The 16,659-nt window shown below is 34.3% G+C and overlaps 1 protein-coding gene across 1 annotated transcript in view; it reads left to right on the top strand.

The window, feature by feature from the left end:
* The window catches only part of agbl4 (ATP/GTP binding protein-like 4), a 408,857-nt gene extending 392,563 nt beyond the window's left edge, over positions 1-16,294 (top strand). Inside the window, exons 12-13 of the mRNA XM_024278670.2 lie at positions 14,090-14,183; positions 15,463-16,294. Of these exons, the coding sequence (XP_024134438.1) occupies positions 14,090-14,183; positions 15,463-15,571 (203 nt within the window). The 3' untranslated portion in view covers positions 15,572-16,294. The remainder of the gene's footprint in view (positions 1-14,089; positions 14,184-15,462) is intronic.
* The last annotated feature ends 365 nt before the right edge of the window (positions 16,295-16,659 follow it).

Below are 16,659 nucleotides of genomic sequence, written 5' to 3'. Positions count from 1 at the left end.
TGTGCATGACCCGATTAGTCGACTAATCGGAAAAAATAATCGGTGATTAGTCGACTATTAAAATAATCGTTTGTGGCAGCCCTACTATTCACTTATGAATGTTATAACTTACCTTCCAGGATGATGTGATATCGTTTTTTTCAACTAGTTTGTAAAATAAATTACTTGAAAAAAATGTGACTTATACTCCAGTGCGACTTATGTATGGTTTTTTCTTCTTCATTATGCATTTTTTGGCCCCTGCGACTTATACTCCGGTGCGACTTATAGTCCGAAAAATACGGTACTAGTGATTCTCCTGCTCCTTTCCGTACGTTTTGGTACATAAAAACTCAATCCCACTCTCAACGATTTCAGCAATCTTGGTATCAAATTCTGCAGCTCATTCATTACTGCTTGTATTTTTAGTATTTATAAACTTTGAAATATTGAGCAAAATATGTCCCATAGGAAATGAACGAGAAACTCTTCAAATATCTACATTTTAAGTAGATTACAAGTCTTTAAATATATTCATGGCTTATGTTTTAATCTTTTGTAGTAGTTAAAAAACAAATTCAATTTAGCTCATAAATTAGCAAAGTGCTAACATTTTTGGCTAATTTGTTATCTACTGGATATTTTAGGCTAATTTAGATTTTAGCTTAAATTTTAGCAACATGCTAACGTTTTTGAACAATTTATCTTACTTAGGAATTTTAGACTATTTTGGAGTTTAGCTAGTACTTAAGCAATGTGCTAACTTTTTCGTGCTAATTTGGAATTTAGCTAATATTTTAACAAAAATGCTAACTTTTTTGGCTAATTTGTTATCTACTGGATATTTTAGGCTAATTTAGATTTTAGCTTAAATTTTAGCAACATGCTAACGTTTTTGAACAATTTACCTTACTGAGGAATTTTAGGCCACTTTGGAGTTTAGCTAGTACTTAAGCAATGTGCTAGCTTTTTTGTGTTCATTTGGCATCTACTGGAGTTTTTTATGCTAATTTGGAATTTAGCTAATATTTTAACAACATGCTAACTTTTTTGGCTAATTTGTTATATACTGCAGTTTTTTATGCTTATTCAGAGTTTAGCTTCTATTTTAGCAACAGGATAATGTTTTTGACTAATTTAGTTTACTAAGGATTTAAAGGCTATTTTGGAGTTTAGCTAGTATTTACGCAATGAGCTAGCCTTTCTTTTTCTTTGGCTAATTTTGAGTCTAAGTCATATTTAAGGAACACTAAATATTTTTGGGAAAATTGGCATCCATTAGGGATTTTTAGGCAATTTTACTACATATTTTTCAGAAATTCAGGTCAACTTCAGCAATATTTCATAGTTCTTTAACAAAACATTTTAGCAAGTTTAACATGTCGCTAACAGCTTTTGCATTTTAAGTGAATCTCTTTAGCAATCAAAGTTAATAAAGCAAAAAGCTTCAACATCTTTAGTGACTACTTTGAGCAAAAAGGAACCAAATTTAGAACAAAATGTGAACAAAATGAGTATCTTAGTACAAGTTGTCCCATCTTAATAAATCCTTGTAAGATCTAAAATTGACATTTGTTTTTAGAACATAAATCTACATTTTTGTTACCAAAATAATAAAAATAAACACCAGTTGACTTGTTGACATTTATTGAGCTTCGAATCAACATCCTTAAAACTAAACCAACATACAGTGGAATTTAAGTCTTAAATCAAGAGTTTGGAGTGAAAGGACTTTTACTTATTTTAATATTAATTTTAATCTAAATGAGACAAAAAAAATTCTCCACTGTGCTGATTTTGAGAAGAGCTTAGAAAGGTGTCAAGTAAAGAGAAGTTGGAAGTTTATTTGGTTCATTTGGCATAAAACTTTACAACTTTTAAAAGAAAATCGACATTAACTAAAAATGAAATGGTTGAAGAATCAAACTTATGAAAAATCATCAAAAAGTTACAAATTAGACAAAAATAAAAATATATAACCAAATTTACATTTATATACTGTATACACATAAAAAATCCATACTTATTTACTAACAAAAAAATTTATTTCACGAGTATCGACTGGGGGTGTGCGGGATCTTGGATATTGATCCGATACCAAGTAATTATAGAGCTAGTATCTTTAATATACTGATATTTTTTCTTTAAATGTATTATTATGGAATAATTTTGAAATAATTTGTTGTTAATTAAATGTATTTTAAAATTCAGGACTGAGACGTTCGGCAAATAAAAATATTAATTAGCTAATTAAAGCAATCTGTACTGAACATTCATCAAATATGGATTTTAATAATGGGATTATACGATTATAATAAGAATGAACAGTAACAAGTGCAAAATTTAATACAGGCAAAAATGTAACAAAACTATAAGTAACAGCCCTGTAAACATTTATATGAATTTTAAATAAAAGCAATAATAAAGTATAAAAGTTGCAACTGAAGTAAATAAAAAGTCAACAAAAGCAACACTAATGAATAAAAGTATTGAAAAGTCAACAAAAATATGTGGCTTTTTAATGACTCCTGGAAGGCTAAGGTGTTTCCGACGTTGCCAGATTGGGTGGGTTTTTACTCCAATTGTGTTGGTTTTGGCCCAATCTGGCAACACTGCAGACCGATGCTGAGTTTACATGAACTCTGTAAGTAAATTCAAGTTCTTTTCTGTACATAGTTAGGAAAAACTGCAACTAAAGGGTCGATCTCATACTTCACCTTGGTATCAATACTATTGATACTCCAACCGATACACCCATCCCTAGTATTGATTATTTTTTTATATTTTAACAGTAACTATTTAAGATCTTTATCCAAACAATTCTAAAGTTTTGTTCCAAAAACAAAAATCTTCATTTTACATTTGTTCTTGCTCTACAAATACCTCTCAAATTATTATGTTCGTCTTCTCTTTTAAAACATGTCTTCACTCTTGAGGCCAAATTATTCTCAAAGGTGCAATTTCCAATATTTTTACAAGCATAAAATCTTCACATTTTAACGTATTTGATTGTTTTAAACAGTGCATTCACGAAAACCAACTTTATTTACTAAAAAACAAAGTTTAAAATCTTTGCACGGATCACATAGTTCTCTGTGTATTTTAGCTAAAAGCAACTTTTTTTTACCCTCCAAAGTTTTCTATAATTATGCAGATTTCTCAGAAATCGTTCTAACTGATGTTGATCCGAGTTGTCTCTTGCAGAAAAGGGTAAAACTGCAAATGAAGAATGAAAGCTTTGGCAAAATCAATCCACTGTTTCTGGAGTAACTTTTGGGTTCTTTTATAGAATCGATTCGCAGCTCGATAAGTACATGCACACACAGTCCCCTAACAGATGCAGGACAGGTTCTTGGCCCTTCGATCCAACCAGCATAAATCTGATGTTTTGCTTCTCCAACATCTTTGCTGCTGTGTTTGCTCTTCGCAAACATAATCCAATTTATCCTGATGTTCAAGCAAAGAGAGCAGAGCAGGTTCTGCACGCTGCGGCATCCGGGGAAAATGTTTTTTCACAAAAAATCTGTCGTCTGAAAAAGATTAAATAATTGGCAAAGCCCAGATTAATCCATTATTACGCTTATATTAATGGGCCACATATCATTTTGCACAATAAAATATATGGCAGCTTAAAGTCTTATGGTGCATTTATATATATATATTTATTAATTTATACAAAACAAGAAACCTGTAAAAAGACAAAACTAAAATAACAAACAGAAAAAACAACAACTGTAAGTAAAGATAAAAACAGATGCACAAACAAACAAAAAATATATCTTAACAAAAATAAATAAATAAAACACTTCTATACGAGCATTATAATAATCAATTAATTCCATTATGTAATTTTTACATAAAAACTGACAATTATTTCAAACAAAACGTCTATAAGAGGGGTGTCAATGTACATCTCACGGGGGGCCAAAATCCAAAACACACCTCAGGTCGCGGCCGAACAGGATAAACATGTATTGAACACTCTAAAACTATAACCTTTTAACATAATTATGAATTAGATATACAGCATTACCTGTGATAATGCTAGTGTGAATGAATGCTGTAAGCTGAATTTGGCAGCTAAAGATGCTGAAGCTGATAGCTGACAATGCTGAAGCTGATAACCAGCTAAAATATTAGCTAAATGCCAAATTAGCCTAAAAAGAAACAAACAAAAAAAACTTTGGTTAACACCTAGCATGTAGCTGAAAAAATAGTTAAAAGTCATAGCCTAAAAAACGAAAAAAGTCTAAATTAGCCAAAACAACAAGCATATAAATATTAGCCTAACTCCAAAACAGCCTAAAAACTTGAAAACAACCTAAATTAGCCAAAACAGCTAGCATGTAGCTGAAAAAATAACTAAACTTAAAAATAGCCTAAAAAAACTGAAAAGCCTAAATTAATTAAAACAGCTAGCATGTAGCTTTAATTTTAGCCACACTCCAAATTAGCCTAAAAATCTTAGTAAATGCCAAAATAGTCCAAAAAGCTAGCAGAAAGCTAATTTTTAAAACTTAAATCTGTAACTTTTTATCATAATTATGAATAATAAAAAGGCAGGAATATTATTCCAGAATAAATCAACTCAAACCTTAAATAACGTTTAACGTTTCTGTAAAAATGTATATTGTCAAAAATTAGACAGTTTAGAAATAAGTGCAAGATAACATCAGGCCATTAATAACAATAAAATAAAATGATCTGGAGGGCCGAATAGAATTACCCAGAGGGCCGGATCCGGCCCCCGGGCCTTGACTTTGATGCTTATAAAGAATAACAAACACCTCATAGATCTAAGCTTCATAGATCAATAGTCGATCCATAAAAGTAGAGATCAATCTAACCCATAACGCTAAAGTCTGCTAGCTTGATGCTAACGTATAATGGGATTACCCATAGGACGGCTAATGCTAACACTCGATCGATCTAAACATACATTGCTGACTAAATTAACTTTTTTATAAACTCACAGACGTGAATTTTCCAAACTCTTTTATGGAACTATATTTTAATTTAACCTTTTGTGGCCTAAAGTTGCTCATCCTTTCTTCTTCTTCTGGTGTAATGCTGTAGCGTGATCGCCACCTAGTGGCCAAACTGAAACATCCTCCAGGAGAGGCAGAACAATTTTTGGAGCTTCTCCGTTTGAGAATCCATGTTACACTGTATGCTATTAACAATCAATAATTTCATTTTATAGTATGTGAACTGTATCAGATTAATTTGAATATCTCCAAAACATATATAGATTATTAATGTATTTGATGCTTTAATTACATAGACATTGAATAATTTTAATGTAAAACTTGGGAATAAAAACTTTAAAGCAGTAAATATATGCTTAAGGATGTTTAAGGTAATTTTAAGTTTGTTCATTTTCAAGGGGTAAAAAACAAAGATATGACAACTTATTTAGCTATTGGGCCGAAATGGTTTTACGAAGCAGTAAAAATAAATATTTTCTCAGTAATAATCAAGTTATGCTTCTGCAAATTACACTTGACAGGCTGCCATTGTTCCTCCTCAATAATTCATAAATTCACACAAACCAAACAAAACTGGGGAGGCATTCCATGAACACGTCCTTCCAGGTACAAAACTCCCGTTAAGAGCCGAACAAAACTGTCTGCATTTATTGCAGGAGATGGTAAAGAATAACACATTCCCGTACGTCCATATTCTATCACCAGAGGTACACTTATATTCCATAAATGTGGATCAGCTTTTACTTTAAGGAGCAGTTTGGGAAAGCTTTTTTCATGATGCATTTTGCACGTGTGTGCAATAATCAGAGGATGCTTTGTGGAGTCGGACGATCTTAGTTGCATTATGTAAATCTGAATGCGCCTTAATCACACAATTACGTCCTCGCAGAGTCTCCGTGCCATCTGGCGACACGCTGCTGCTTTTCTATTCCAGCCCCGAGGCTGCAGCCGTGTCAGTGAAGCGCACTCGAGCCGCAGGTGACAAGGAGACAATTTTGGTGAAAAAGCTGAATGATGCGGCAAGCTCTGAGGGGAAACGGCTTTTCAGGAAGGGTTTGATGGGAGGCAAACTTTGACCTGAAAACCTCTGAAGCTGAGTATTAGCAGTCTTGGAATCAAAACGTTCAGCTCGTTCAGGACGGTACTGCTTGTACTTTTGACAAGCAGTAATTTAGTGTTTCTAAGTAAATTAGTAATAGCCTTAAAAATATTCATGGGCTATGTTTTCATCTTTTATAGAAATGTATTTTAAAAAGTGCCATTGAGCTGTTTTATTAGCATTATGCTAGCTCTTTTGGGTAACTTAGCATCTAATGAGGATTTTTTAAGCTACTTTGGAGTTTAGCTTCTCTTTTAGCAACGGCTAACGTTTTTGGCTAATTTGTTTCTACTGTTTCTACGGTTTTTTAAGGGTAACTTAGAGTTTAGCTAATATTTTAGCAACAGGCTAACGTTTTTGGCTAATTTGTTATCAACTGTGATTTTTTTTATTGCTATTTTAGAGTTTAGAAAATGTTTTTATTAATGCGCTAGTTTTGTTGACTAATTTGTTATCTACTGGATTTTTTATGCTTTTTTAAAGTTTTCCTAATATTTTAGCAACATGCTAACGTTTTTGGCTAATTTGTTATCTACTAGGGTTTTTTAGGCTAACTTTTAGTTAGCTTCTATTTTAGCAACAAGCTAACGTTTTTGAGTAATTTATCTTACATAGAATTTTAGGCCATTTTGGAGTTCAGTTAGTATTTAAGCAACATGCTAACGTTTTTAGCTAACTTGTTATCTACTGGATTTTTTTTAGGCTAACTTAGAGTTTAGCTTCTATTTTAGCAACAAGCTAAAGTTTTGGCAAATTTTTTGAATACTGTTTTTTTAAACTATTTTGGAGTTTTGCCTAATACTTTAGCAACATGCTAGCATTTTTAACTAATTTGTTATCTACTGGGTCTTTTTTATGCTGTTTTGGAGTTTAGCTAGCATTTTAGCAATGAGCTAGCTCTTTTTGACTAATTTGTTATCTACTGGATTTTCTTTTTTTGAAGTTTTCCTAATATTTTATCAACATACTAACGTTTTTAGCTCATTTGTTATCTACTGGGGTTTTTTAGGCTAACTTAGTTAGCTTCTATTTTAGCAACAAGCTAACATTTTTGAGTAATTTAGCATACGTGGAATTTTAGACAATTTTGAAGTTCAGCTAGTATTTGAGCAACATGCTAACGTTTTTTGGTTAACTTCTTATCTGCTGAGCTTCTTATAGGCTAATTTAGAGTTAAGCTTTTATCTTAGCAACATGCTAACATTTTTGACTAGCTTTTTTTTTGCTAATTTAGAATTTACTGAGGTTTTTTAATAGCTCATATTTAAGCAACACACTGAATGTTTTTGCAAAATTTGCATTTATTAGGGATTTTTAAGCAATTTTACTACTAATTTTTCAGAAATTTAGGTCAACGTCAGTGCTCTTTTTTAGTTCTTTCCAGTCTTTAACAAATTTAACATTTTGCAAATTGCATTTACATTTTCAGAAAATCCCTTCAGCAATTAAAGTAATTTCCATTTTCAGCAAAAAGCGTTCACACAAGCATTATTACAGGTAATGCATATTTTCTAGTTAATGTTTGTGTTTGGATATATTACACACAAAATGTATTTTTATTTGAATTTCTTTAAAAAAAAAGCTATTACAACAAAAAAGGAAAATCCATCATCTGTGTGTTTTTGTTTCAAAATGTTTTTTATGTGTATTCTGAGGGAAAAGGGCGTTTAAATGTAATCTATTTATTTGGCTCAGCTTTGACAGCCCGTCTCCTTGACGCTGACGGTCTCTCCGGTCGGGGTTTGGATTCTGCTCCTGTTTGTCCCTTTGGGCCGCTGGACGTGAGCTTGATTCACTATTGGGGACAAAAGTGTCCCTTTCTGTATGGCTGTTGTTGACTAGCCCCTTAATTAGCATTGATAATGAGTTCTCTGCATGTCAGCGCGGTGACAGGACCTGCCAGTGGCCCATATTGATGGCTTGAATGTCCCTTTGCTTGTCTCCTTGTTAACACTTGTCCTATAGGCAGCCCTTCTCCGCGTGTCCGGCTCATTTTTCCACTGGGGACCTTGTCGTGTGTTTGTCACCTTGTCTGGCAGGACAAGTCACGAGAGACGTGACGGCATAAAGCGGCTGAATGTGGCGCTGACAGCTAACATCTGCAGTAAACAAGTCATCCTTTTCATTACTTTTGTCTCACATGCCCCCGTAATCTTATCAACATCTACCCCGGCACACCCTTCAGCCATGACCGTGACCTGCTATTGATTGGACAAGACCATTATGTTTATAAAGAACAGGCAGGACGCTACACGCTGCGTCCGCACCTCCCCAATAACAGACGAGACAACGATAATGATGGTGAAGGTAATTACACAATCTAATTAGTATTAATTATGTCAGTTCAAACTGGATCGCCTACATGCGGACAGCTAAAAAACTTTTCCCTTTTCCGAGTCCTTCTACGTCACACGGCGCTCTAATCCAAGCTCGCCAACTGTTTCCTGGCTCTCGCCCACATCACTTCCTGCTGCAGCATCAGCCTCGTTCCAGACTCTACGGTTTCCCCCGGCAACAGGCCAAGTGACAGTCAGGGCATCCTCCGTGTCTCCGGCCGCGCTCGGTAGAAGACACTCTCCTTCAGAACGCGGCCGTCCATCATAAAACCTCCTGTAATAGACGGTGAGTCGTGACGAGCCAAGCTGAGAGCCCATCTGTGCTCGGTGGGGTCCGGGAGATATTTCTGTCGCTGAGCGCGCCCGGCCAAAGAACGTGGGACTGGCAGCGCTCTCTGCTGATGAGAGGAAACCCAGTGAGGCAGCAGAAACTTTCCAAAGGTCAGAGGGAAGACTTCAAGGATGAAAACAATAAAGTAGCGTTGTGTGAGGAAGAATCCGTTTGAACTCCTAAATATGTATTATTTTAGCGTAAATATCAACAAGTCAAGTTTCTATTTTAAATTTAGTATACTTGAATGTAAAAATCAATAAATTCTGGGATGTAATTCTTAAATAAATGTAGTCAGTTTGTGTGTAGTTTAAATTAAAAAAATCATCCAAACCTTAAAGTCAGATTTTTACCACAAAAACATTTTTTTTCTCCAAAATATAAAAATAGAAGACATGAAAAGAAATATTTAAAAAGAACTTAGGCTTGTTGATAGAAAAATGGTTCAAAAGTCCAAATCCATGATGAAATTGGCAACATCAGCATCATTTTCTGCATCAAATGAAGGAAGATAACATCTTTTTGAGGAAAACTCAACGTTTTCTGCAGGACACAGATCCAGAAAATATTCTGCGTATGTTAGAAATGCAAAGTGCACCTCCATCTTCAGGCACCTGGGAACATTTATTGGATTTTTTGTGAAACAAAAACACTCAGAAATAGAAAAAAATAATAATTAAGAAACTTTGTTTTGATAGTGTGCTTTATGGTAAGTAAGATAATCTAATAATGTTCATTTTATTCATTCTTTACATTAAGCCCATCAGACAGTTGTGGATGAATTTACTGCAAATTATCTAAGTTAGCATGAAACCAACCCAAAGTGAACTCCTGTTTCTAATGTTATTGTGAATAATTGACTCAGTTCATGTTAGAATTAAAATAAAGTCAATTTAGTTGCAATTTTTTTGTCATATACGGCGCCATGTTGGAGCCAGAAATCACCAGTAAGGCTACGGTCACACATCCCAAAACGGCCAAAACAGTGTCATAAAAGCAAATTTTTCTGAAAATTCGTCAGGTGGCCGTATTTGTACCTGGGAGGTGCATTTTTGCACGCCACGCAGCTTTAAGAAAAAGTCAAATATTTACAGAAACATTACAGGACAGTTGGAGGCTGACTCCACTCTCAACCCAGATTTGAAAGATGCAAAAAAGCGGCGGGCTGAGCGGGAGAAGTGTGGTTTGGATCTATGATGATTGACAGTGAGGTTAGCTTGAGGTAACGTGGTCACTCTGCGTCGAGAGTGGTACTGAGCAAAGTGATGCCAGTATGTTTTCTTCTCCATCTTGTCTCTCACTCATGGTCCAGACCGATGGGGACCCGTGTCTCAGTGTTAAAATGACGCTAGCATCATAGCTAATAAAGGCTAACGTATTAAGCTAACAATCTTGAGTGAAACGTTCACTGCAAATCCATCACCAGGACGGAGTTCACTGTATTCAGTGCCAATTGCACTAAACCACAGTTGAAAAGTTGTGTAAGTTAGTAGATTTTTGACGCAGCTCACCACCATAAGCCACGCCCACACAGAGGAGTTTTGGGAAAAGCAGGCTTCAGATCAACAGGAAAAATGACTTTTTAAGCCATTTAGGAGTAATTTTTGTTAAAAACTTCACAGTTCTAATTAAAACCCCACTGGGAACGTTTAAAGAAAAATAAAAAACTGTCGTAGGGCGACTTTAAATCAAATTTTTGAATAAACCACAGTGGAGTCATAAATAAACGTTGTAAAATGTTCGTATTGATTTGGTGACGTCATATCCGGCGTTTATATCGTTTTGTTTAGTAGTTAGGGATTAGGGTGGGGATTCAGTACAAGTACAAGTTGTTCACTATGAGATTTTGGCTTCTCGGAGCCAGCAGGTACTTCCTGTTGAGGAGTCCCTCACTCCAGGTCTCATATACATTCAAAGGTTAGAGTCTAACAGGAAGCCGCCTGGCTGTATTACTGTTAATGCACTGAAATGCAGGCGTTACTGTTTATTTGCAAATATATGTCAACACTGTAATCAGCGCGATCACCTTCTGTGTTTTTGACAGGGAGCTCTAATCTCATAATGAAACCGGCTGAGGCCTCAGAGACAGAACACACTCAGGAAAAGGATGAACACCGATAACCAGACAGATGGGATATGAGACACTGGAAGAGCGTCGGCATCTCTCTGCAGGGTTTGTGAAAGTAGCGATACAAACGGCAAAAAGACCTCCATCACTTTGACATTAAGGGGAATTTCTCCTCCGTTTATAGGTGTAACCCACCGACACTCTCAGGTGTGATTTACCACAAACCCCACAAGCCTGTTGAAATTACCAGGCCAAATTCCAGAAACCCTTATAGATTTTCCGCAGGTTCTTTTCAGAAAACCGAAGATCAAAATCTTTATTTTCTTTGGAAGTTTTAACAACACGGCTGTGACAGATGGACAGCTGAGCCAACGGCAGGTCGTATCTCAGTATCAACGAGGTAATTATGTGGGGAAAGATGGACGACGTCTCGCCGTCGCTGCATCCCGCTCGTTGAAAAATTGAAGCAGCTAAACATCAATGACACGAGATTAGGAGAAACCTTTTATGAATCTGTGGCTCTGAGTTGGGATTTATGTGAACTTTATTTATGGATTTCCTCCACGATGATGGAATTAAGGCCCAGAAAAGTTGTGAGATGGATGGCTGCAGAGTTTTCCACTCACTTCAGTGATGAGGATGAAATGTTCTTCCTGAAGCCGCTTTGTTCTCCTTTATCTGTATTCACTACATCGGCGCTCTTTATGATTGGGAACATTGTTTGCATTCAGAGTTTCACCATTTCTTCATTATCTGAAGCGGACCGACATCATTATTTGCCTGCTAGCTTAATGATCACTGACTTGGCAACAGCACTTATACATACTCAGGTGTTTTATAAAAGCATTGGAGTTATTGATAGTGTCCCTAATGTAGTGGGGAGAGCTGGGCAGGCGGATGATGTGTGCACTCGCTTCTGAATTTAAATTAGGGCTCTGGGTATAAGTAATTGCTTTGTGTGATTCATGCCAGCATCATGCATTTGGCTGACATGAGTGAAATGCAAGTGATTTAACCCTACTTAATTCAACTGTGTGTTGTAACTTGCAGTTTTTCACTGGCATTTTACTTATTTGCGGTCCTGCGATGAAGTGACTGCTGATGACAAAGCAGAACCTTTTACCATTATGTGTGTCTGAGAGATGGTTCGATGCATCATGCATATAAATGAAGAGGGAAAACTTTGGAATGATTTAAATACGCGTACATTTCTGACTTGTCACTGCAATCAAAACAAACCTGAATCATTTCCTCACATATCACGGTTTGAAAGTTAATATTTTCTTTGGAATTAAGAAGCTTTGACTTATTAATGCCGGGTTCTCACCGTGGAAGCGGCGCGGAACGGTGGCTGCTTCCATTTGGCCCCCTTGTTAACCAATGGCAGGGGTCTGAAATCTGAGGCTCCGGAGCCACATGTTGATCTTAAAATAAAATGTTTTTTAAAAAAATAAATAAATAAAAAGTAGCTGTAAAGGAAAAAGTAAAAAAGTAGTAAAGCCAAAAAAAATTAGACTTGGGAATCGATTAAAAAAGAAATTGACAAATTAATCGCAAATCTGAAAAAAATGAATCATGACTAATTGCGATTAATTGCAATTAAGTCTTTTTTTCTGTTTACAGTATTTGCCAGCCACTTATTATCTGTAAATAATGATCATAAATAATCACACATAAAATGTTACCTTTAGAACATTAGCTTTGATTTTGTTTTATTGATGGTTATTTTTATGAATTTGTGGCTGAAATGCTGCAATAAACACTAAAATACTTTTTTTTTATAATTGATGACTTCCATTGACGTTATCCTATAGTGTATTATGTCTTTTATTTTAAAAAAGGAAGTCATGCAAAGCTTGCCAAAAGTTATAAAGTATTTCATATTTTTAAAAAACTATTTTGTTACACATTTTTATGTCGTATTTATGCCAATAGCATCATGTCAGTAGCAAAAACTTAAACATAAATCAGTATCTTATTTTTCTAAAGGATGAGTGAAGACTTTGTGGCTCCAATTGGGTTTTGTTTGGCGGGAAATCGACCCGAATGGTTCTTTAATTCAGAGGAATTTTAGACAATTTTGAAGTTGAGATAGTAATTAAGAAATGTGCTAGCTTTTCTGGCTAAATTGGCATCTACTGAGGTTATTTTTATGCAAATTTAGAGTCTAGGTAATGTTTTACGTTTTTGGCTAATTTTTTATGTACTGAAGTTTTTATTGGGTAATTTAGAGTTTAGCTTCGATTTTAGCAACAGGCTAATGTTTTTTAATAATTTAGTTTACTAATGAATTTTAGGCAATTGTGGAGTTTAGGTAGTATTTAATCTATGTGCTAGCATTTTGGCTGATTTGGAGATTATCTCAAATTTAAGCTACACTTAATATTTTTACAAAATTGGCATGTATTGGCGATTTTTAAGCAATTTAACTACATTTTTTTTTTTAAATTTAGGTCAACTTCCACACTCTTTCAGTTATTTAATGAAATTTCCAGGTTTTTTTTAGCAATTTTAACATTTTTCAAAAAGCTTTTACATTTTCAGCAAATTCCTTCAGTATCTTTAGCAACTATTTTCAGCAAAAAAACATCCACACTAATGCAACTTTTCTCATTTTTACTGTAAAACATTTTTCACAAAAGTAAAATTGTAAAATACATTTCATTTAATGATCAGAACACTAAACACTGCATCTCATTAACAATTTGTTTTTACCCAAGAAAAATTTATGGTGCTTTTATTTTGATAATTTAGGGAATATTTAAATGGAAACCAAAATAAGACTGAACTACACGCTTGCTTTGAAATAACTAATTAAATATAACCTTGGCAGAACTGCTTTATAGCAAAGCTTTTAAAAGAAATATGCACATTTTGACCTGACTGTACCACTCTTGATTAACCTTTTAATTATTGTCATACTGTTCATTTTGTATTTTAGTTCTACTTCAGTGTTTTAACTGTATTTTGTTTTCTTGTGTTGATGCCTTTCGGCCCAGGTCTCCATTGAAAAAGAGATCTAATCTTATTGGGATTTCTTTGGTCGAATAAAAGTTAAATTAAAATAAATAAATACATTTTTAATAGATACAAGTATCGCAATATTTCACTGACTTGATATTTTCTTACACCCCTAATAGGAAGGGTGGTCTGAGAAAGCGAAGGCATTTTAAATACATAATAAACTCAATATGCATCACTTTTATGTTCCATTCCACATTTTCTTCTGCAGAGTTTGAGTTAAGACCCGTTTGAGAAACAGATGAGGCCTTAACTTCCTGTTTCCAGACATGAAGTTGGGCAGGAACGTGGCTCGGACCTTCCTGGATTACTACAAACTGAACAACCTCATCAAGGACAACAGACCACTTCATATTCAGAGGTACAGCTGTGTTCAAACACAATATCTTATGCCATATGTGTCAAAGTCAAGGCCCAGGGGCCGGATCCGGCCCTCCAGATCATTTTATTTTATTGTTATTAATGGCCCGATGTTATTTTGTACTCATTTCTAACTTGTATAATTTTGACAAAATATATTTTTATGGAGAGTAAAATATTAAAAGTTATTTAAGGTTTAAGCAGATTTATTCTGGAATAATATTCCTGCATTTTTATTATTCATAATCTTACTAAAAAGTTATCGCTTTAAATTTTTAAAAACTGGCCTTCTGTTAGCTTTTTGGAGTATTATGGTATTTACTAAGAACTTTTAGGCTATTTTGGCTAATTTTAGCTAATATTTCAGCTACATGCTAGCTGTTTTGGCTACTTTAGTTTTTTTTTTTTTAGTTTTTAAGGCTAAAAAGGAATTTAGCTAATATCTCAGCTACACGCTAGCCATTTTGACTAATTTAGGCTTTTTTCAGTTTTTGGCATTTTGAAGTTTAGCTAATATATCAGCTACCTGTTTTGGCTACTTTAGTTTTTTTTTTAAAGCTAAAAAGTAGTTTAGCTAATATTTCAGCTACACGCTAGCCATTTTGGCTAATTTGTTTTTTTTTCAGTTTTTGTAGGCTATTTTGAAGTTTAGCTAATATTTCCGCTACCTGTTTTGGCCAATATATTTTTTTTTTTATTTTTAAGGCTAAAAGGGAGTTTAGCCAATATTTCAGCTACATGCTAGCTGTTTTGCCTAATTTAGGTTTTTAAGTTTTTTAGGCTGTATTGGATTTAGGGTATTATTTTACACGCTAGCTGTTTTTTGATAATTTAAGCTTTTTTCCATTTTTAGGCTATTTTTAAGTTTGGCTATTTTTTCCAGCTACATGCTAGCTGTTTTGGCAAACCAATTTTTTTATTTATTTTTTTACATTTAGATAATATGTTAGCTGGCTATCAGCTTCAGCATTTTTAACTATCAACTATCAGTACTAGCATCCTCAGTGCCAAATTCAGCTAAAATCATTCACACTAGGATTATCACAGTTAATGCTATATATCTAGTTCATAATTACGTTAAAAAGTTATGGTTCTAATGTGTAAAAAATTTAGTTTTGGAGTGTTCAATAATGTTTATCCTGTTCGGCCCATGACTTAAGCTGTATTTTGGATTTTGGCCCCTTGTTCGATTGAGTTTGACACCCCTGTCTTATGCCATTTATGTTTTTATATAATAATCTATTTGTATATTTAAAAAAAAGCTAATGTTTTGTTTCCAGCTCCGAAGGGGGGTCTCCAACTGCCAACAGCACTGCTGGAAAGGGCATAAGTGTTGGCAGAGACGCAACGGACAGAAAAAAGGAGGCAAATCACAACGGCAGACACTAGGAAGTGACACAAAGAGAGCAGCATATAAGGCATTTCCATCTGTGACTGGAGGATTCTTCTCAAGTTACCACATATAAGCTCCACATTTCCTTGGCTTTGATGGCTGTTTTTGTCAAATCTGTGACTCTGGGATGACTTGTATTTGGAGGAATAAAGTCAGACCATTTTCCCATCTGCACCATTAAAATGCAGAGGAACACAGACTGGGTTATTCATTTAAATTCCACATGATGCCTTTGTTTGGCAGCTTGTTGCTGTAAATGCATGCGCAATGACTTATTTTATGACTATTTTTATCTTTGTGGTCACTATAACGTCTCATTAAACAGTAGATCATATTGAAGTATGTGTTACTGTTGAATGTCAATGTAATAAAGCCTGTTACTGGGATTTACATAGGCAATAAAATCAGGATTAGTCACATTTTTAAAATCTGTTTGTTCTTAAATTTTATTATTTTGCATCTTTGTTGTGTTTCTCCTTGTGTTTTAATTTAATCTGTTGTGTCCACAGCAGAAGTTACAGTCAGAAGAGGGTAGTAATGCTGCCTTTTAACTAGGCTGCATTTATTTTGGGGTTTTCTATGTGTTTTAATTAAGTACAAACGTTTTCTGTAGCTCTATTGTTACTAGGGAGACTATTAACTAATATTTTTTTTAAATTATCAATGTTTGTTTTTTTAAATATGCTCTTAAATAAAGTAAATTATTTGCTTCACTATAATTTTCTTTTGTTTATATTTTTGGTCAGAACTTTCTGGCGTTATTACTCTTCCTGTTTTTAATCGTTTTTATAAATTGTTAACATCTGTTTCAACTCAAAAATAGTAATATACATTGTAAAGTAATAAAAGCATGAACATAGTATAAAATGAAATAAGGTGCCAAGGGTATGAATGAACACACAAAAGCATAAATTATCAGGTATTTTTATGAGTTTTTTCCCTATCCGTAAGTAAGACACCTTGATCTCGGAGGCTCCGCCTTTCGCTCCTTGTGGGTGCCGCCCATTTAATGATATCATCCTAGAGCTAGTCTAGCTAATATTTTAGCTACATGTTAGCTTTTTTGGCTAATTTAGGGCTTTTT

This window comes from Oryzias melastigma, linkage group LG4 (assembly GCF_002922805.2).
Source record: "Oryzias melastigma strain HK-1 linkage group LG4, ASM292280v2, whole genome shotgun sequence".
Classification (NCBI taxonomy): domain Eukaryota; kingdom Metazoa; phylum Chordata; class Actinopteri; order Beloniformes; family Adrianichthyidae; genus Oryzias; species Oryzias melastigma.
This window is presented reverse-complemented; position numbering and strand designations above follow the sequence as displayed.